This window comes from Oncorhynchus masou, chromosome 11, assembly GCF_036934945.1.
Source record: "Oncorhynchus masou masou isolate Uvic2021 chromosome 11, UVic_Omas_1.1, whole genome shotgun sequence".
Classification (NCBI taxonomy): Eukaryota; Metazoa; Chordata; class Actinopteri; order Salmoniformes; family Salmonidae; genus Oncorhynchus; species Oncorhynchus masou.
The window spans coordinates 11,966,750-11,989,938 of NC_088222.1; the positions used below are offsets into that span (position 1 = coordinate 11,966,750).

General features: G+C 41.5%; 1 protein-coding gene across 1 annotated transcript; it reads right to left on the minus strand.

Moving 5' to 3' along the window:
* Positions 1-494: 494 nt before the first annotated feature.
* LOC135548114 (UV excision repair protein RAD23 homolog B-like) lies at positions 495-22,263 on the minus strand. The gene is made up of 10 exons (XM_064977402.1): positions 22,044-22,263; positions 21,260-21,341; positions 18,018-18,097; positions 7,536-7,711; positions 6,916-6,971; positions 6,523-6,650; positions 4,723-4,843; positions 2,502-2,629; positions 1,368-1,547; positions 495-1,091 (listed from the first exon to the last, which is right to left on the minus strand). The coding sequence occupies exons 1-10, from the start codon at positions 22,107-22,109 to the stop codon at positions 978-980; spliced, it is 1,131 nt and encodes a 376-aa protein (XP_064833474.1). The 5' UTR covers positions 22,110-22,263; the 3' UTR covers positions 495-977.
* Between the last annotated feature and the right edge of the window lie 926 nt (positions 22,264-23,189).

A 23,189-nucleotide genomic window follows, 5' to 3' on the forward strand; every position in this document is an offset into this window, starting at 1 on the left:
CATTTGCCACTTTCACCGATTATCATGGGTTTTCAGATGACAGCATACCAATTAGATAAAGACTTGTGTAGAAGACTATGGTGGTACAGAACCTGACCAAATGCATTTTTAAATAAGAACAATATCCTATTCCTAGTCTTGAGTATTATTCATGGGGTTAACTGTTAAGTCAAGAGGTTTTTACCCCCACCAACACAAATTGGGCATTATTCATGTTGAAAAGTTTTATTTATGTAAAAATGACAGTAAATCAAGTTGATAGTAACTGTAAACACTAAGCAAGAGAAACCATATACATGCCTCGGATGACAAAGAACTAGGTTCAATTTCTTTTTTCAGGTTGCATGAAAATACGTCAGTACTTCCCATATTTGTACAGTTGCCTTGGCAACTCATTTTAGATGCTGTATCACACTTCTCTAGAAGTTCATGTCGGAAGTTTAATACAAATTTAAAAGTTAACAATGTTGCTCGTTTAAAAAATTTCACTGTAATTTCAAATTGCATTTTTATTTATTTATTATGTACTGGGATCCCTATACTGGTAAATTGAGACAGAAAAAAAGCAACAATTATGTATAGGAATGAATATACCATAAACTTCCCAATCACATACAAGCTCATCTTTTATAACAACATTGGGAAACAACGTTCTGTGATCAACCCTTTAAACCAGTATTTATTTCCTTGTGAGAAACAATCATGTTGGTCTTTGGCTGAATGAAATAAAAACAGGTAGTACACTGGTGATCTGATGAACTAAGTAACTGTTACTCAATTCAACCATTAAGGTGATTAGAAAAAGCTTTTATTTCTTACAAAAACTATGATCCACTGTTACCAAGAAGATGTATCATGTATTTGTAGGAAAATTCAGGAAACTGAAGACCCATGTTTTTATGCTTTTATGAGATATTGATCAATCAAAAAAGTAGAGGGGGGAAAAAAGGATCAAAATGACTATCATGGCTCCCTTTCTAGTCATCGTCAAAGTTCTGTTGTAAAAGGAAGTTAGCAGCCAAGTTCTCGTTCTTCTCACAGGCAAAGTAGGCCTGTATAACAAGTCCTTCTGGGAATCCTAGGGCTTTTAGCTGAAGAGGAAGCAGACAAAGTCAACATGGAAATTAAATTAACAAAGATCAGAAATTACAGGATTTGCATGACTTGTTCAGATAGATATCTATGTAATGGAGTCATTCGTCTTCAGTTGAAAACAACAAACACTTGGCTTTTTGTTATTAGGTTTATTTGACATGGAGAATGCAGATTAACTGACATTTCTGTAAATGTTCCAGATTTAGCTAACTAGCTAATTTTCAACTGTAGCCACATAACAGCCATCATGACCTGTGAGATTCCTTCCTTACCCGCTCAATGGCCTCCTTCTCCTGGGGTGTGACCTGGATGTAGTTCATGCCACTTCCAGCCTCCCCACCAACCCCCACTCCACCACCACCACCACCTCCTCCACCACCACCACCCTGTCCTCCCTCCTGGGCTGGCTCGTTCAGCATCTGGATAAACTGCTCTTGGTGGCTGCTGATTTGCTGGGAGGGAAACAAACAAGACGTGTTCATTAGGGCACACTGTAGCAAAACATTTCCAATGGAAAAGAATAGCCATTTCTTAAAGGGATACTTCGGGATTTTCACAATAAGGCCCTTTATGTACTTTATTTTTTAAATGTAACCTTTATTTAACTATGCAAGTCAGTTAAGAACAAATTCTTATTTACAATGACCGGCCTAGAGTCAGATGAACTTGTGGATAACATTTTTACGCATCTGTGTCCAGAATGAAGGAAGTTAGTGTCGCAAGGTAATACAAACTAGCACTAGTGCAATGACTGGAAGTCTATGGGTATCTACTAACATGCTAGTAGATGCCCTGGTCAAAAGTAGTGCACTGTAAAAGGGATTAGGGGGCAATTTGGGACATTCAAGTGTTTTAGTCTCCCAGTGGGGGCCTGCTGCAATGCCTTCAGGTTCTGATCTCATCACTATGCAGAGGCCTAAAGAGATGAAGGATACAGAGGGGAATTGATTTGGCAGACGAAACTATCTGGAATTCAGCATTCAACTAGTCTATCTACTGCTCATTTTAACCAGTTCAACTACAAGATTGTGGAATAATAGTCTGGATCATCCATTCAGGAGTATATCGTAAATAGCAGTGCTTGTAAATAGCAGTGTGTGTGTTGTGTCTTTGGTGGCGGTAAGAGTGGCGCAGCAGGCTCCCGAGTGGTCTAAGGCACTATATCTCAGTGCTAGAGGCATCACTACAGACCCTGGTTCGATCCCAGGCTGTATCACAACCAGCCGTGATTGGGAGTCCCATAGGGCGGCGCACAATTGGCCCAGCGTCGTCCGGCTTAGGGGAGGGTTTGGCCGTCAATGTAAATAAGAATTTGTTCTTAACCGACTTGCCTAGTTAAAAGGTTAAATAAACTCAAAAATAATAATTATATAATTCTAAAAGAGTAGTGTGCGAGTCATCCATACTTGCAGAAGCTGGGGGTTCTCCCTCCCTATCTGCTGTAGTAAGGCAGGGAGCAGAGAGGGGTTCTGCTGGATGATCCGTCTCATCTGGAGGAACTGAGGCTGGTTAACCAGGAACCCCAGAGGATTGGCTGGATACACAGCGGGGAGAAGAGGTGTTCTGTTTCCACAGTTCAACATTACATGTCCACACAGGTCCTTGTACTATACTGATAAATGTAAAACGCAACTTCTTCAAATATTTTACTGAGTTACAGTTCATAAGGAAATCAAGTCAATTTAAATAAATTAATTAGGTCCTAATCTATGGATTTCACATGACTGGATCAGAAAACCAGTATCTGGTGGGACCATCATTTGCCTCAGGCAGCGCAACACATCTCCTTTAGAGTTGATCAGGCTGTGGAATGTTGTCCCACTCCTCTTTAATGGCTGTGGAATGTTGTCCCACTCCTCTTTAATGGCTGTGGAATGTTGTCCCACTACTCTTCAATGGCTGTGGAATGTTGTCCCACTCCTCTTTAATGGCTGTGGAATGTTGTCCCACTCCTCTTTAATGGCTGTGTGAAGTTGTTGAACATTGGTGGAACTGAAACACACTGTCGTACACGTCAATCCAGAGCATCCCAAACATGGCGTCTGGCGAGAATGTACACCATGGAACATTTTCAGCTTCCAGGAAGTGTACAGATTAAATCCTTGTGACATGGGGCCGTGCATATTATAACCCGACCTCCACCACGGGGCACTCTGTTTGCAGTGTTGACATCAGTAAACCGCTCACCCACACGACGCCGTCTGCCATGTACAGTTGAAACCGGGATTAATCCGTGAAGAGCACACTCCTCGAGCATGCCAGTTGAAACCGGGATTAATCCGTGAAGAGCACACTCCTCGAGCATGCCAGTTGAAACAGGGATTAATCCGTGAAGAGCACACTCCTCGAGCATGCCAGTTGAAACCGGGATTAATCCGTGAAGAGCACACTCCTCCAGCATGCCAGTTGAAACCAGGATTAATCCGTGAAGAGCACACTCCTCCAGCATGCCAGTTGAAACCGGAATTAATCCGTGAAGAGCACACTCCTAAAGCATGCCAGTTGAAACCGGGATTAATCCGTGAAGAGCACACTCCTCCAGCATGCCAGTTGAAACCGGATTAATCCGTGAAGAGCACACTCCTAAAGCATGCCAGTTGAAACCGGGATTAATCCGTGAAGAGCACACTCCTCCAGCATGCCAGTTGAAACCAGGATTAATCCGTGAAGAGCACACTCCTCCAGCATGCCAGTTGAAACCAGGATTAATCCGTGAAGAGCACACTCCTCCAGCATGCCAGTGGCCATCAAAGTTGAGTGTTTGCCCATTGAAGTTGCCTTACGACGCCAAACTGCAGTCAGCTCAGGACCCTAGTATGGACGACTAGCACGCAGATGAGCTTCCCTGATACAGTTTGACAGTTTGTGCAGAAATAATTTGCTTTTGCAAACCCACAGTTTCATCAGCTGTCTGGGTGGCTGGTCTCAGATGCTCCCGCAGGTAAAGAAGCCAGATGTGGAGGTCCTGGGCTGGCGTGGTTACACGTGGTCTGTGGTTGTGAGGCTGGTTGGATGTACTGCCACATTCTCTAACATTGGAGGCGGCTTATGGTAGAGAAGTTAACATTAAATTCTCTGGCAAAAGCTGTGGTGGACATACCTGCAGTCAGCACGACAAATGCATGCTGCATCAAAACTTGAAACATCTGTGGCAATTGTGCTGTATGACAAAACATCACATTTTAGAGCGGCCTTATTGTCCCCAGTACAAGGTGCACCTGTGTAATGATCATTCTGTTTAATCAGCTTCTTGATAAAGCCACACCTGTCAGGTGGATGGATTATCTTGGCAAAAGAGAAATGTTCACTAACAGGGATGTAAACAAATTTGTACACAACATTAGAGAGAAACAAACTGTGTATGGAATATTTATGGGATCTTTTATTTCAGCTTATTAAACCTCCAGTATGACATGCCATAAGCGGTTTGGAACAATCGATCCAGTGCAGCATGGAGGTCATCTCAGAATCTAGCTGATGCTGAGAATGGTCAGTCAATATGTTACCAGTTTCTTATTATTTCAGAGAAAAAAAGAGAATAAAAATGCATCAAATGTTTTCTTAGTGTCCACAGCATACATAAGTGTTGTTACCCAGTGTAGAGGCAGCGCGCCCACCCACACTCACCTCCTGTTGCAACGCTGGCGGGGGTCGTCATACTGCCTGTGTTGAGAGCTGGAGTTCCTCCACCCACAGAGGGCACCACTGGGTCAGCACCCACATGGCTCTCCTCCCCAGCTGGGATCCCCTGAAGAACACACACGACAACGTTCACTACCGTATTAGCGACCCAACGTGAGAACTGTCCGACTGTGGAGGAATCTAGCTTGCTTCATTCCAGCTTTAAGTAACATGTGGATGAAAACCTGAAGTACTTGAAAAGGGGTATTTTGTTTGTTTTACTATGGAATAACCAGTCAATATCATGTGTGACTCATTTCAGGAAACTCGGCATATGGCGCACGACACTACTTCACAGGAGAGGTATTTGAACTAAAACATAATTATAAAAAAATAAATCGAAATGCGTTTTTCTGTCGTTGCAGAAATGCCTACTGGAACATGTGAACTTTCATGTGCCATAATAAACGTGTATGCCATCTGTAAATATTAAAAATCATTCAATTACAAACCTAGTCGATTTAGCCACGGAAAAAGCCAGGAACCTTCCCGCTAGCCATGATTGGCTGAGATAATGGATGGGCTGGACATGCCGAGAGATGAGTTCGGATTGGTCTGCCATGAAGCACGCTTCTGTCTATAGCATGAGCTGCTCAGTATGTGTAGATAATCCTTTCCACTGCAGCTTTTTTGAAAGATATCATGAATAACCACAAAAGTGTTGTTTCTGATGACAGTGATGGGGAAGAAATGGCAATCACAGAAGTTGAGTTTTGAAATCAGTCAAATGCCCGGTGGAAGAGTATGATAGCTAAGGAGATGGAGATAATTCTGGCATTTTGATTGCAAATATGTGGAGGGAGTTGAAAAGAGAACACAGGAGGCTGTTGGATAAAACACCTGTCCCCGGATAACATCTTCAAACTAAGGGCATCCACGGCATCGTGACAGAGGAAGAATCGTTCATTCATACGGGTAAGAGTCTCGATAGCTACATTTTAAGATATTATACATTTCTAATTTTGTCAGAAAGTCATTATCATTCATTGCAAGTTAAAGTTAGCTAGCTTGCGTTGGCTGGCTCGCTAGCGTTACATGTATGATCTCTGAAATAATATTATTTAACATTGAACCTAGTTAGTTAGCTTTAGTTAGCTTTAGATACCTGCAGATTCAAGCTTGGTGGCTAGCTATGACAATCAGTTTTTATTGCTAGTAGTATGGGTTGGAACTATTGCCCCATTCAAAACAACTGGCAAGTCGGAAATCTCTGACTTCAGTGCGTTCAAGACAACTGGGAACTCTTGGGGGGGGTTCATTGTTTAGCTAGCTACCTACTTGTCTAAACAAAATACTCAAATTCTCTAGATGATTACATGACCCATCCGGTTAGCCAGGTGTGTCTGTGTTATTACGGCCATCTATTGTATTTAATGAAGATGTGTATACGTCTAGACAATAGTTACCCATCCATTAAGCTAGATGTGGCTGGGGGTTGGTTAGAGCATTTCTTTCACACTGAATAAAAAGGCGTGTCAGACTAGAGAAGTGTATGGTGTGATGGGGAGATACTGTTAGCAGGTATTCCACAGCTGTCCGGGTTGCTAAAGCTGTGTGTGTGTGTGTTTACTGTAAGCAGGTACTCCACAGCTGTCCGGGTTGCTAAAGCTGTGTGTGTGTGTGTTTACTGTAAGCAGGTACTCCACAGCTGTCCGGGTTGCTAAAGCTGTGTGTGTGTGTGTACTGTAAACAGGTACTCCACAGCTGTCTGGGTTGTTGAAGCTGTGTGTGTGTGTGTGTGCTTACTGTAAGCAGGTACTCCACAGCTCTGTCTGGGTTATTGAAGCTGGCTCTGAGCGCTGCCACTACCTGCTCCCTCTCGTAGCCCATCAGCATCATCTCTGTCACCATGTTCTCATACGATTGGCCTGTCACTGAAGAGCAGGAAGAACAACAAACCAACCAGACAGCATTTTGATCTGAGAGATTCTGCAAGCTTCAGATGACATCATTCACTAGGATAAACATAGCCTAATAAAAACAGATTGTGAGGCAGAGCTATGCCTTTCACTTCTTTATCTATATAGGGAAGACTACCAAGACACATGGCCATACACCCATCTATTACAGGACAAGGTAAAGGATTATCAATCACATAAACACTCAATAATGTTCACTTATATCAGGAAGACCATTTACCCAGAGCAGAAGTTGCCTCCTCGAACATGTTCACATTTGTCAATAGACCAGAGGAACTGAAAGAAAAGGAGCGTGACACTGATGAGTACTGTTCAAGTAGTATATCACATGGTCTGCCCTGTACTAAAATACAACCACAAAGAGATGCATTCATCCTTCTATAAGCTCAGACACTAGCAACATGTCTACTGGCCTCGTCTTAGGAGAGAACACACACCGCACGTCCATCTGCCGTTCGTTCAGTGTGTTTCAGGGACCACCCACCGGTGGGCGACTGCTGACATTTTTACACATGATTCTACATGTAGAATCAGTTCGCAAATGACGGCTGGCACTCTGTTCAGAGGTGCTAAGTAGTCTCAGCTGGCAAACGCTACCGGCGTGTCTGTGCCTTTGCATGAGGCTACCGTTGAGATGGACCGGTAAAAACAGCCTCCTATTAATGGCTGCCAGCTGGGCTGTGGTCTTCAGGCCGAGGTAACATCGACAGCATCCCCAATGGCACCTTACTCCCTATGTAGTGCACTATATAGGCAACAGGGCTCTGGTCAAAAGTAGTGAACGATATAGAAAATAAGTTGTCATTTGTGACACAGCAGTGACTGCCAAACCAGACCTACCTGGTGGGGGTTGATGCTGGTGCTGAAGTGCTGCAGGGCCTCTCCTCGGCTGGCTTGGACCCCTCTGGTGGGTCATCTGAGCCTGGCGAGGCAGCCGTGGGTACAGTGGGGGCTGTAGTGCTGGAGGAGGTGGTGGCAGAACCAGAAGGCTGGGCAGCTGCTGGGGCTGCTTTAGGCTACAGAGAGAAAAGGGGACACCCACAGCGCTCGGTTTTTGTTTCTTTCCAAGGCATCTTTTTAAAAGAACACTTATGCCTATAAGTGATACAGTAACAATGATTTAACCAATATGGATCGTGTCATGTAAGAAGCCTGTGATCTGCTTTAGGCTACATACAGACATGGACACATTGGGAATTACTGTGAAGCAATAGTATTCATTTTAGGCGACTTTCACTTTGTGAGGTAGCAATAGTTCCTTTTTTACTAAGCAAAAACACAGCAAGAAAACAAGCTTGCCAGCCTCGTAGGCTACTCATCTTGCTTAAAGTTAGATTTTCCCATCAATATAGGATCAGAGCCAAGACTCATAGATATTGAATGGTAAAGATGGTTGTTTATTTGCATCTTTCAAGGACACTACCTGCTGCCGCCTGTCAGACACTCAAACTGCGCAGAAGTGACATATTGTAGCTCAGTGTGGTAGAATATTCAATCATTGGATGAACTGTTGCTGCACCTGTAAGCATGGGAAGGGGGGCTGTAACACTGATTCCAATCGACTCTGCACAGTGGGATGCAATCTGCATTCTGTCAGTGTGATATTGAGGTGTGTGTCAGCTAATTTCGGCACTTATTTTTTAGATTTAGTCATCGACTAAAATATCACTAAGTCTTATTCAAATGACAAAAAGGATTTAGTCTACAGTGGCAAGAAAAAAGTGTGTAAACCCTTTGGAAATGTCTGGAGTTTTGCATAAATTGGTCATAAGATTGTGATCTTCATCTAGGTCACAAGAATAGACAGTCTGCTTAAAATAATAAACAATTATACGTTTCCATGTCTTTACTGAACACATCGTGTAAACATTCACAGTGCAGGGTGGGAAATGTATGTGAACCCTTGGATTTGACCCTCCTTTGGCAGCAATAACCTCAACCAAACGTTTTCTGTAGTTTCAGACCTGCAGAGCTGCTGGCAAAATGCAGGAAAGTGCTGTTTGAATGAATGCTTACGAGCCTGCTGCTGCCTACCACCTCTCAGTCAGACTGCTCTATCAAATCATAGACTTAGTTATAACACACAGAAATACGAGCCGTAGGTCATTAATATGGTCGAATCCGGAAACTATCATCTCGAAAACAAGACGTTTATTCTTTCAGTGAAATACGGAACCGTTCTGTATTTTACCTAATGGGTGGCAGGCAGCAGCAGGCTGCATTGCACAACCTTCAATGTTATGTCATAATTATGTAAAATTCTAGCAAATTAAGCGGCCCAAACTGTTGCATATACACTGACTCTGCGTGCAATGAAAGCAAGAGAAGTGATAATGTCACCTGGTTAAGATTGCCTGCTAACCTGGATTTCTTTTAGCCAAATATGCAGGTTTAAAAACATATACTTATGTGTATTGATTTTAAGAAAGGCATTGATGTTTAGGTACACATTGGAGCAACGAGACGCACCGCATCGACTATATGCAACGCAGGACACGCTAGATAAACTAGTAATATCAACCATGTGTAGTTAACTAGTGATTATGATTGATTGTTTTTTATAAGATAGGTTTAATGCTAGCTAGCAACTTACCTTCGCTTACTGCATTCGCGTAACAGGCAGGCTCCTCGTGGAGTGCAATGAGAGGCAGGTGGTTAGTGTTGGACTAGTTAACTGTAAGGTTGCAAGATTGAATCCCCTGAGCTGACAAGGTAAAAATCTGTCGTTCTGCCCCTGAACGAGGCAGTTAACCCACCATTCCTAGGCAGTCATTGAAAATAAGAATGTGTTCTTAACTGACTTGCCTAGTTAAATAAAGATTAAATAAAAAAGGTGTAAATTATTTTAAAATCGGTGTCCAAAAATACTGATTTCCGATTGTTATTTAAACTTGAAATCGGCCCTAATTAAAATCGGCCGTTTCGATTAAATCGGTCGACCTCTAGTTTGTTGTAAACTGCTCTCGAGATCATGCCACAGCATCTAAAAAAATCAGGTTGAGGTCAGGACTCAGACTGGGCCACTCTAGGTGTATTTTCTTCTGTTGAAGTCATTCTGATGATTTACTTCTGTGTTTTGGGTCGTTGTCCTGCTGCACTACTCAACTTCTATTTGTACATTCTCCTGCAAAATGCCTTGATCGACAGAAAAATACATTTGAAAGTTTATGATAGCAAGATGTCCAGGCCCTGAGGCAGCCCCCCCAACCATGACGCTCCCTTCACCATACTTTACAGTTGGGATGAGGTTTTGATGTTGTGCTGTGCCTTTTTTTTTCCAAACATAGTGTTGTGATCCTTCCAAACAACTCAACTGTAGTTGTTTCATCTGTACACAGAATATTTCGCCAGTAGCGCTGTGGACATCCAGGTGCACTTTTGAAAACTTCAGATGTGCAGGAATGTTTTTTTTTCAGACATTAGTGGCTTCTTCCGTGATGCCCTCCCATGAACACCATTCTTGTTTAGCGTTTTACGTATTGTAGACTCGTCAGAGATGTTAGCATGTCTTTAGCTGACACTCCAGGATTCTAGGACTGCTCTTGCAGTCATCTTCGCAGGACGGCCAGTCCTAGGGAGAGTAGCAACAGCGCTGAACTTTCTACAATTATAAACAATTTGTCTTACCGCGGACTGATTAACATCAAGGCTTTTAGAGATAATTTTGTAACCCTTTCCAGCTTTATGCAAGTCAACAATTCTTAATCTTAGGTCTTCTGAGATCTCTTTTGTTCGAGGCATGGCTCACATCAGGCAATGCCTCTTGTGTTTTTTAATAGGGCAAGGCAGCTCTAACCAACATCTCCAATCTCATCTCAGTGATTGTACTCCAGGTTAGCTGACTCCTGACTCCAATTAGCTTTTGGAGAAGTCATTAGCCTAGGGGTTTCACATACTTTTTCCAACCTACACTGTGAATGTTTCAATTATGTAATTTTTTGTCTATATCGAATACAATAATATGTGCGTTAGTGTGCTTAAAATGTATTTCTATTGTTGTGACTTTGATGAAGATCAGATCAAATTTGATGACCAATTTATGCAGAAATCCAGGTAATTCCAAAGGGTTCACATACTTTGCCACTGTAGTTGTCAAAATTACAAAAGCACTGGGCCATTTGAATCAACTAAATTACCTTTCATTTGTATTGTATCATTAACCAATAGTAAACAAATCAGTGTTTCCCCTGTATTAATCTAGTAGCGGTCGGCCACTGTTGCTAAACCGTGGCCACCACTCCAAAAAAATAAATTAAATTTACACTTAAAGTATTTTAAAACTAATAATAAGACAGTCGGGAGAATGTCAAATCTCATGGCATCCCCATTGATTTTACGTTTGAGTCACTCAGCATAAGAACCCGACAAACCAGGCCAAAGTGTAGAATTGCAGAAAATGTGCTTAAACTAAAATTCTCTCCGCACCATGCCAAAATGTGTAGGATTGCAGGAAATTAATAGTCAACAAAATGGCTACAGGGACTGAGTTGACCATTGTATTTAATATTATACTAACTCCACACAATCTTTCTTGTGCTCTTCTATTTATCATGAGTTTTTGTTCCACCTTGCTATTTTTAGTATTACATTCATAACTGCATTTAGAACTGACAAGTCTCTCTCGACACTTCTTCAAAGTATTTGCAAAGTAGTATGGGTTGCATCTCAGTCACATTGTCATCGTTATCAACGGTCCAACAGCCCAATGTTATTTACTCAATAAATTGTTTGTGCCACCAAAATGTTTGCATTCAGGCTACAGGGCCACGTTCAGTTGCAAAAACAGAGCTGATGTTATTCCTTATTCAACATGTCAGACAGCCAAGTTTGTTCTACAAAGCTGAAAGTTACCAAACGTTACATCCCGCTGAACGCAACCCAGGTTGTTAGCAATAGCTAGCTAATGAGATAACATGACTGAAGGCGTAGCCTAAACAAATGGTTAACAATCCGGGCCACAAATAGACTTGTTTTAGAATGGCCCGCAAAATGCTTTATGAATGGAAAATGCGGCCTGCCAATGTAGCGGAGGTATTATGGGTCATATGTTTTGAACAGTAATGGCTAGAATCAAGCCGCTTTCTCTGAAGAAAAAAGGTGGACTTAGCTAGTACATTGGCTACAGAACCTGTCTAAGAAATGCAGTGAGGAAAGTGTGAGGGTTGCGCAAGACTAAAAATGTAAATACTTTTCTATACTCAAGTGAGGGAAAAACAGGTAGTGCCTTGAGAATGAATTCACACCCCTCGACTTTCTCCACATTTTGTTGTGTTAAAGACAATTTAAAATGAGTTCAACGTGGACCCCCCCACTGGCGTACACACAATACCCCATAATATCAAAGTGGAATTATGTTTAGAAATTAATTACAAATGAAAAGCTGAAATGTCGAGTCAATAAGTATTCTATCCCTTTGTTATGGCAACCCTAAAGTTCAGGAGTAAAAATGTGTTTAACAAGTCACCTAATAAGTTGCATGGACTCACTGTGTGCAATAAGTGTCTAACCCATCTCTGTAGCCCACCCATACAGATAATTGTAAGGTCTCTCAGCCGAGCAGTGAATTACAAAACACAAAGACCATAGAGGTTTTCCAAAGCCTCCTTCCAATGGCACTTATTGGTAGATCGGGCAATATTTTTTTATTTTTTTTAAAGCAGACATCAAAATATCCTTTTGAGCATGGGGAAGATATACTACACTTTGGATGGTGTCTACACACCCAGTCACTACAAAGAGACAGGGGTACTTCCTAACTATGTTGCCGGAGAGGAAGGAAACCACTCCGGATTTCAACATGACGCCAATTTGACTTCAAATCTAAATGCATTTGTCACATGCGCTGAATACGACAGGTGTAGACCGTAGTGAAATACTTGCAGCCCTTAACCAACAATGCAGTTAATAAAAATATGTGTGAAGTAAAAATAGATAAGAAAAATATCAAATAAATAATTGAAGAGCAGCAGTAACATAACAGTAGTGAGGCTATATACAGGGGGTACCGGTACAGAGACAATGTGTGGGGGCACAGGTTAGTTGAGGAAAGATGTACATGTAGGTAGTTATTAAAGTAACTATGCGTTGATGAACAAACAGAGTAGCAGCAGAGTAAAAGAGGGGGTGGGGTGGGGACAACGCAAATAGTCTGGGTAGCCATTTGATTAGCTGTTCAGGAGTCTTATGGCTTGAGGGAAGAAGCTGTTAAGCCTCCTTTTGGACTTATATTGGTACTCCGGTACAGCTTGCCGTGCAGTGGCAGAAAGAACAGTCTGACTAGGGTGGCTGGAGTCTGACAATTTTTAGGGCCTTCCTCTGACGTCGCCTGGTATAGAGGTCCTGGATGGCAGGAAACTTGGCCCCAGTGATGTACTGGGCCGTACGCACTACCCTCTGTAGTGCCTTGTGGTCGGAGGCCGAGCAGTTGCCATACCAGGCAGTGATGCAACCAGTCAGGATGCTCTCAATGGTGCAGCTGTAGAACCTTTTGAGGATCTGAGGACCCATGCCAAATCTTTTCAGTCACCTGAGGGGCAATAGGATTTGTCGTGCCCTCTCCACAGCGGTCTTGGTGTGTTTGGACCATGATAGTTTGTTGGTGATGTGGACACCAATGAACTTGAAGCTCTCAACCTGCTCCACTACAGCCCTGGCAATGAGAATGAAGGCATGCTCGGTCCCCCTTTTCCTGCAGTTTGCAATCATCTCTTTTGTCTTCATCACTTTGAGGGAGAGGTTGTGGTCCTGGCACCACGCGGCCAGGTCTCTGACCTCCTCCATATTGGCCGTCTCATCATTGTCGGTGATCAGGCCTACCAGTGTTGTGTCGCCGGCAAACTTAATGGTGCCTGGCCATGCAGTCAAGACTGAACAGGGAGTACAGGAGGGGACCGAGCACACACACCTGAGGAGCCCCTGTGTTAACGATCAGCGTGGCGAATGTTTTGTTACCTACCCTTACCACCTGGGGGTGGCCCGTCAGGAAGTCCAGGATCCAGTTGCAGAGGGAGGTGTTTACTCCCAGGGTCCTTAGCTTAGTGATGAGCTTTGAGGGCACTATGGTGTTGAACGCTGAGCTGTCGTCAATGAATAGCATTCTCACATAGGTGTTCCTTTTGTCCAGGTGGGAAAGGGCAGGGTGGAGTGCAATAGAGATTGCATCATCTGTGGATCTGTTTGGGCAGTATTCAAATTGGAGTGGATCTAGGGATTCTGGGATAATGGTGTTGATGGTGTGTGTGAGCCATGACCAGCGTATCAAAAGCACTTCATGGCTACAGATGTGAGTGCTACGGGTCAGTAGTAATTTAGACAGGTTACCTTAGTGTTCTTGGGCACAGGAATTATCAAACCTGCCAACCCTGTCCAACTTTTTAGAGTACCAGCTGCGTGCGGTAAATTGTGGATTCAACTCGCTCGCGTTGCACGTGCCGAATTGGGTTCTTTCCCCCCCCGCATGCTTGTGCTGTTTGGGTCTGATCACTTTTAAAACACGGTTCCTAATGAACACTAAAAGCAAAATCATTTTTGAAAACATAAAAACAAATGATCACATTGACACAAACCGCAAACTGACTAGACAAAGCTTAAGTAGGCTACCGCAAAGGGAATCTGAACGCTGTTCGCTAGAAGAGTCCGGTGTTTCAGCCTATGTAAAAGGTGCCTATTGGATTTGTATTTATTCGCATACATAATTTCAGATTTTCGAAATTGATAAAATCTCAAATCTAGTGCAAAGGCCTTTTAGAAGCATTGCCTCTATAGCTAATACCGGACACTCATTCATTAAATCGCTCAGTCTTCTAAACTCCCGACATTTAATGCCAAGATGTTTACATTTATTTTTGATTAAACTTCTGTAATGATTTTTGTGACGTGGATCATAATTAGTTACAGTCTATCAGGTTGCGTGATCCTCGTAATGGAAAATACAACTAATGGAATGCAGAATTAAATGTATATCACATTCGCACAAATATATACAGTGGGGCAAAAAAGTATTTAGTCAGCCACCAATTGTGCAAGTTCTCCCAATTAAAAAAGATAAGAGAGGCCTGTAATTTTCATCATAGGTACACTTCAACTATGACAGACAAAACGTGTCCCCCTGTCTGTATGTCCTGTACAGAGCCTCAGTCTTGTTTATAAGATGGTGTGGGTCTTCATACATTACATTCCATGTAAGTAGAGAGACAGAGATAGAGAATGGGGCTAGGGTGTAGGGAGGGAGTTCCCTCCTGGCCCCTGTACTGTTATTGCTGTGCCACTGTGGATATTCTAAGGCGGCGTCCCAAATGCCACCCTATTCTCTACATAGTGGAGTACTTTTGACCAGGGTCCTTCAGGCTCTGGTCAAAAGTAGTGCCCTATATAGGAAATAGGGTGCCATTTGGGATGCACATAGCTCTGTGTTTACTCCTCTATCTGTACACCACTCCCTGGAGGCCTGCTCACAACAAACAGGTGGGGCAAACACGGGGTAGCTACGTCAAATAATAATGTATTAATCTCCATGTCCGTTGACACAAACTCCGTACATGTCGGTCTGTTGCAGCTCGAGAAACGGGATGTTAGATTTACCCAGTGAATTTATTTTGTATTAAAATGTCAAATAAATAACAAATAACATTTCTGCTTACTATTAAAATCGGATCTCGTACCTGCGTTCATGGACAGAGAATAGCGTAGTTGGTACGCAAAATGCGTGCATGTTGGCAGGTCTGGACTATAGTGGTCTGCTTGAAACATGTTGGTATTACAGACTCAATCAGGGGCAGGTTGAAAATGTCAGCGCATGCTCGGTGTACACATCCTGGTAATCCGGTCTGGCCCTGCAGCCTTGTGAATGTTGAATGTTGACCTGTTTAAAGGCCATACTCAAATTGGCTACTGAGAGCGTGATCACAGTCATCCAGAACAGCAGATGCTCTCATGCATGCTTCAGTGCTCCTTGCCTCGAAGTGAGCATAAAAGGCATTTAGCTCATCTGGTTGGCTTGTGACACTGGACAGCTTGCGACTGGTGCTTCCCTTTCTAGTCTAATAGTTTGCAAGCCCTGCCACATCTGACACGCGCCGGTGTAGTACAATTCGATCTTAGTCCTGTATTGATGCTTTGCCTGTTTGATGGTTAGTCAGAGGGCATAGTGGGATTTCTTAAGCGTCCAGATTAGAGTCCCGCTCCTTGAAAGCGGCAGCTCTACCCTTTTGTGCAGTGCGGATGTTGCCAGGAATCCATGGCTTCTGGTTGGGGTATGTACGTACAGTCACTGTGGGGACAACGTCATAAATGCATTTATTGATGAAGCCAGCGACTGATGTGGTGTACTCTTCAATGCCATCGGAAGAATCCCGAAACATATTCCAGTCTGTGCTAACAAAACAGTCCTGAAGCTGAGCATCTGCGTCATCTGACCATTTCTTTACTGACCGAGTCACTGGTGCTTCCTGCTTTATTTTTTTTTGCTTGTAAGCGGGAATCAGGAGGATAGAATTATGGTCAAATGAAGAGTGAGGGAGAGCTTTGTATGTGTCTGTGGAGTAAAGGTGAACTAGAGGGTTTTCTTCTCCTCTGATTGAACATTTAACATGCTAGAAGAAATTAGGAAAAACAGATTAAAGTTTCCCGGCATTAAAGTCCAAGGCCAAATCACATCTTCCAATCAAATGTTATTCGTCACATGCTCCAAATACAACAGCTGTAGACCTTACAGTGAAATGCGTACTTACAAGCCCTTAACCAACAACGCAGTTCAAGAAATAGTTAACAAAATATTTACTAAATAAACCAAAGTAAAAAAATGTAATCAAAAGTAACAAAGTAAAAACAACAACGAGGCTATATACAGGGGGTACCAGTAACGAGTTAATGTGCAGGGGTACAGGTGAGAGTCAAGGTCATTTGTACATGTGGGTAGGGTAAAGTGACTATGCATAGATAACAACTAATGTCTAACAGCAGTGTAAAAACAAAGGAGGGGGCAACGTAAATAGTCCAGGTGGCCATTTGATTAATTGTTCATCAATCTTATGGCTTGGGGGTAGAAGCTGTTAAGGAGCCTTTTGGACCTAGACAAGGCGCTCCGGTACCGGAGAGAACAGTCGAAGACTGGAGTCTGACAATTTTTTGGGCCTTCCTCTGACACTGCCTAGTATACAGGTCCTGGATGGCAGGAAGCTTGGCACCAGTGATGTACTGGTACGCACTACACTAACTTTAAAACAGTTACAGAGTTTAATGGCTGTGATAGGCAAAAACAACATTGTAGTTACTCCACAATATTAACCTAATTGACAGAGGGAAAAGGAGAGAGCATGTACCGTATTAAAAAAATGCAAATCATGCATCCTGCTTGCAACAAAGCACTAAAGTAATACTGCAATGTGGCAAGGCAATTAACCTTTTGTTGTGAATACAAAGTTATGTTTGGGGCAAATGCAATACAACATATTACAGAGGATCACTCCATATTTTTAAGCACAGTGGTGGCTGCATCATGTTATGGGTATGCTTGCAATCATTAAGAAATAGGAAGTTTTTCAAGATAAAACATGTACTTAATGGCGCTAAGGACAGGAAAAATGCTAGAGGAAAACCTGGCTCAGTCTGCATTCTACTAAACACTAGGAGATGAATTCCCCTTTCAGCAGGACAATAACCTAAAAACGCAAGGCCAAATCTACACTGGAGTTCCTTACCAGGAAGGAAATAAAAGTTGCAGGGTGGCCGAGTTACAGTTTTGACTTAAATCTGCTGTAGGCTAGGCGTGTGCGCCCAATGCTGAAAAGAACTGATGTAGGCTAGGCGTGTGCGCCCAATGCTGAAAAGAACTGAGCATCTGTGCTGCTAATATTAATTGTGCTCGTCACTGAAAAGCACTCAATCTCTCCAAAAACTATTGTTCAGTCCACTGAAATTTTAGTCACAGGGATAGTCTCGTTTCAGTCAACTGAAATTAAAAATAATTTGTTTAGTAATTTTTTCCTGGGTCTATTTAGTCAGTTATAATCTCATCAATTGCCACTGAAAAGAAATTGATGTTCCATTAATATTCCATTAATATGTCACAATTTTTGTTGACTAAATTAACACCGCTGTGACAGGCCTAGGAAATCTACATCACACACACAGACACGTACGTCCAATGACATGGAAAGTTAATTAAGTCCATCTGCCAATATCAGTGGGTGCCACAGTATGTGTGTTATGGTCTGGTGTGTGTGTGTGAGAATGGTTTTACGATGCAAAAACAGTTCTGTGCCATCTACTATTAAATTCTCCACCACAATAAAAGGCCAGATCTCAACCCCTCTAATACCTTACCTTTGCCACCATGACAACCACAAAGTTCTTCTCATCAATCTTATAGTCCTTGATAGCAGTGTCATCATTTAGGATTTTCCCTGCAAGGAACAAACATGAAGATTAGAGGTCGACAGATTCATTGGAACGGCCGATTAATTAGGGCCGATTTCAAGTTTTCATAACAATCGGAAGTCAGTATTTTTGTACACCGATTTGGCAGATTATTATTATTTTTTTTACACATTTATTTAACTAGGCAAGTCAGTTAAGAACACATTCGTATTTTCAATGACGGCCTAGGAACGGTGGGTTAACTGTCTTGTTCAGGGGCAGAACAGATTTTTACCTTGTCAGCTCGGGGGATTCAATCTTGCAACCTTACAGTTAACTAGTCCAACACTAACCACCTGCCTCTCATTGCACTCCACGAGGAGCCTGCCTGTTACGCGAATGCAGTAAAGCCAAGGTAAGTTGCTAGCTAGCATTAAACCCATCTTATAAAAAACAATAAATCATAATCACTAGTTAAACTCGTAATATCATCAACCATGTGTAGTTATCTAGCATGTCCTGCGTTGCATATAGTCGATGCGGTGCGTATCGTTGCTCCAATGTGTACCTAACCATAAACATCAATGCCTTTCTTAAAATCAATACACAGAAGTATATATTTTTAAACCTACATATTTAGCTAAAAGAAATCCAGGTTAGCAGGCAATATTAACCAGGTGAAATTGTGTCACTTCTCTTGCGTTCATTGCACGCAGAGTGTGTATATGCAACAGTTTGGCCGCCTAATTTGCCAGAATTTTACGTAATTATGACATAACATTGAACGTTGTGCAATGTAACAGGAATATTTGGACTTATGCATGCCTCCCGTTAGATAAAATACAGAACTTCACTGAATATATTTCACTGAAAGAATAAACGTCTTGTTTTCGGGATGATAGTTTCCAGATTTGTCCATATTAATGACCTAATGCCTTTCTGTGTGTTATTATGTTATAACTAAGTCTATGATTTGATAGAGCAGTCTGACTGAGCGGTGGTAGGCAGCAGCAGGCTCGCAAGCATTCATTCAAACAGCACGTTTTGTGCGTTTTGCCAGCAGCACTGCTGTTTATGACTTCAAGCCTATCAACTCCCGAGATTAGGCTGGTGTAACCGATGTGAAATGGCTAGCTAGTTAGCGGGGTGCGAGCTAATAGCGTTTCAAACGTCACTCGCTCTGAGACTTGGAGTAGTTATTCCCCTTGCTCTGTATGGGTACAACTGCTTTGAGGGAGGCTGTTGTCATGTGTTCCTGGTTTGAGCCCAGGTAGGAATGAGGAGAGGGACGGAAGCTATACTGTTACACATAAGAACATCCAATAGTCAAAGGTTAATGGAATACAAATGGTATAGAGAGAAATAGTCCTATAATTCCTATAATAACTACAACCAAAAACTTCTTACCTGGGAATATTGAAGACTCATGTTAAAAAGGAACCACCAGCTTTCATATGTTCTCATGTTCTGAGCAAGGAACTGAATCGTTAGCTTTCTTACATAGCACATATTGCACTTTTACTTTCTTCTCCAACACTTTGTTTTTGCATTATTTAAACCAAATTGAACATGTTTCATTATTTATTTGAGGCTAAATTGATTTTATTGATGTATTATATTAAGTTAAAGAGTTCCTTCAGTATTGTTGTAATTGTCATTATTACAAATAAAAAAAAAATAAAAAAAATATACATCAAAAATAAAATATCGTCCGATTAATCGGTATCGGCTTTTTTTGGTCCTCCAATAATCGGCGTTGAAAAATCATAAATCGGTCGACCTCTAATGAAGATAGTTATCAGCCAACAATGCTTCAAGAACCCTGACATTCTATGCCAATGAAATTCACAGAAGCCTAGCCTATCCCTGGGGAGAACCCTGCTATCCTGTCACCTATAAGTTAAGTCATAGTGGTGAAGAAACATTAAAAGATGCACTATGCTGAAACCACTCCACCATTTCCTAGTTACTAAGAATCTAACAGTTCGCCTAAATTCAGTTTATTTACAAAACAAGCAACTATAGTGTAGATAATCATTATACCATCTAAACCGCTGTGAAATATTTTTCATAACCAAAAATTAAACAAAAACTAAACTTAAGATCAGGAAACATAGTGTACATAGAAACAGCTCTACCACAGACTTTCTTTAATAACAGATCTATAACTTACATCTATGTGAATTTGTTCGTCTCCCAAAAAGTCAGATTTTGCAGCATTAAAATGTCACATACACGGACTGAATACTAATTTCTGCATTCCCATAACATAATTATACTGATCAAAAATATCAAAAACGCAACATGCAACAATTTAAATGATTTTACTGAGTTAGTTCATAACGAAATCAGTCAATTGAAATAAATTCATGAAGCCCTAAAACTATGGAATTCACATGACTTGGCAGGGGCACAGTCATGGGTGGTCCTGGTAGGGCATAGGCTAACCTACTAAATCAAAATGATTTTTTCCCCACAAAGGGTTTTATTACAGGCAGAAATCCTCCTCAGTTTCATCAACTGTCTGGGTGGCTGGTCTCAGACGATCCCGCAGGTGAAGAAGCTGGGTGTGGAGGCCCTGGGCTGTTGTGGCTACACGTGGTCTGCAGTTGAGGCTGGTTTGACGTACTGCCTAATTCTCTAAAATGACGTTGGAGGCGGCTTATGGTAGAGAAATGAACATCTCTGGCAACATTCCTGCAGTCAGCATGCCAATTGCACACACCCTCAACTTGAAACATCTATGGCATTGTGTTGTGTGACAACTGCAAATTTTAGAGTGGTCTTTTTATTGTCCCCAGCACAAGGTGCACCTGTGTAATGATCGTGCTGTTTAATCATTTTCTTGATATTCCACAGTGTCTGCTGGATAGATTATCTTGGCAAAGTAGAAATGCTCACTAACAGGGATGTGCACAACATTTTTGATAAATAAGCTTTTTGTGAATATGGATCATTTCTGGGATCTTTTGTTTCAGCTCATGAAACATGGGACTAACATTTTACATGTTGTGTTTATATTTTTTTTGTTCAGTATACATGAAAACATTGAGATGACAACATGTGTACTGACATACTTATGCAGCTCTCTTATCAGTGAGGCACAAGGCAAACCAACAGGAGACATGTATTATATTATGACAGCACAACGATTTATCCTTATACTGCCAGAGGAAATGTAGATAAGGGTAATAAAATACAAACTGTACCTGCATATATCAATTTCTGCCCTGCAACCGGAAAACCATCGTTTCCCTTCTCATTCTCAATTCTTTCCTTTAAGGTTTTTACCTGTAAAGAAAAAGAGTAGACAAAGTATAAAGGGATCGAAGTCCATTGTGAGAAATATATGTTGTCAAACCTAGAGCTGTCGTTGGATAGCTAGCTATATGGATCAATGATTTGAACCATTACCTAACTAATCAACTGCTTCATAATTAGCTAGCTACCGAGCTACGTGTGACTAAAGTTAACAAATGAATGTTAGCTAGCTATAATAATGACTAATATTACTTAACAGTAGTTAGCTAGCTAACTAGCTATAAAAACAAACCCAAAAGTTGCCGTTTTATGTTTATTATAGATATTTATTCAAATTGCAACTATGCATGACAGAAGTGATTTAACTAGACAGCGTTAACTAATGAGCTCGCAAGTTGAGATTGATAAAGTTCAGCTAATTAGGTAGCTAACGTTACTAGCTAAAGCTAGCATAAATCAGACAACGTTAGTTACTATTTCCTCAAGTTTCAGATCTGTTTTTGCATCATAAAAATCGCAATAAGTGTATATGAAGCAATTTACTACTTTACGTTAAATACTATTACTAATTCACTACTTGAATGGGGACTTGAACATGTTTAAATTGCTTCGCTACCTACAGTAGTTATCCATGTCAAACGAGCTAGAATGTGTGCTAGCTAACGTTAGCCAACGGTAACTTAGCCAAAGCCACCCACCCCCTTCAACAAATACATGGTGGTTTCAACTCACCGTCTCCTCTTCGTCTATGTCGATTTTAAATGTCTGCTGCTGGAGGGTTTTCAAAGTGATCTGCATTTTCGCGATGAGCAATTTATCTTAGGTTTCTTTACTTATTTCACCACGTACTCTTTCCGAGGGTGTAGGTCGATTCGTTACTATTCCCGCTAGCTCATCACAACCTGTCCGGCGCCATTACGCTTTTGGCTTTTCAGTGCATAAACAAACCTGACTTTGCACAAAAAGACGAGTAGGCATGTGCAACTGGTGACGCAAGGGCGATATTGCAAGAAACATGGGAAATTGAGTATTCATTTGAATTAATCCGTCCATTCATTAATTCATACATGCATTCATTGTCAGCAGCGCATCACAGATTTAAAAAAAATACAAAAAATAAAACTTGTTTTGAGTGCATCATCATCAACACCAGCATCATCGGCGCGGCCATGATCATTCCCGATCGAGGGAATACTTTTTTTGTTTCTTCGCGACAAAAGATAAATAGTTACCCACTCACTAGCTTTTAGGCAGGTGTGTGTCTTTAACAACATTAGCGTCAGCAACAATAGTGGAATCGGCGGTTCGCCTTCAAAAGAAGGATAAACAGAAGGATAAACATTGTGAAAACATGCCACAATTGGACTAGATAATGATAAACAAGGTTGGAATGTTATATAAATTCAACAAAAAAACAATTATGAATCAAATTGACCCCCAAAAAGTACAAATATGTTGAAAATGCAATGTGGATGCATTTAAATTCAGAATTGCATTGGGCGCATGCTTATACGCACTGTAAAGCCTAACCTATGGATTGAGCATCCATGAAATGGGGTATAAACCTACACAGTGACACCCACAGAACACAACAATACGGAATATGCATTTAGATCTTCTTGTAATTGAATGACTGTTTCATTTGCAAATTTGAGCAGATGGTGCTAACAAACTACAGTGTATATACTTTCTGTATTTCCTGCACCTCCTGCTTAGTGGTTTACATTCGAGCACTGTTGCGTTTTGGCCTCATGCGATTTTTTAGTTGTTGGACTATTTAGCTAACCATCCTAGAACATTTTTTTTACTTAACCTTTATTTAACTATGCAAGTCAGTTAAGAACACATTCTTATTTACAATTTACAAAAATCTCATAA

Coding starts and splice junctions, on each gene's coding strand:
- LOC135548114 (XM_064977402.1), bottom strand. CDS start 22,109: ATGCAGATCACTTTGAAAACCCTCCAGCAGCAGACATTTAAAATCGAC. Junction 18,098..21,259: donor GCAGAAATTGATATATGCAG/GTACAGTTTGTA, acceptor TGTTCCTTGCAG/GGAAAATCCTAAATGATGAC. Junction 4,844..6,522: donor CTGTGGAGTACCTGCTTACA/GTAAGCACACAC, acceptor TGTGTTCTTCAG/GGGATCCCAGCTGGGGAGGA.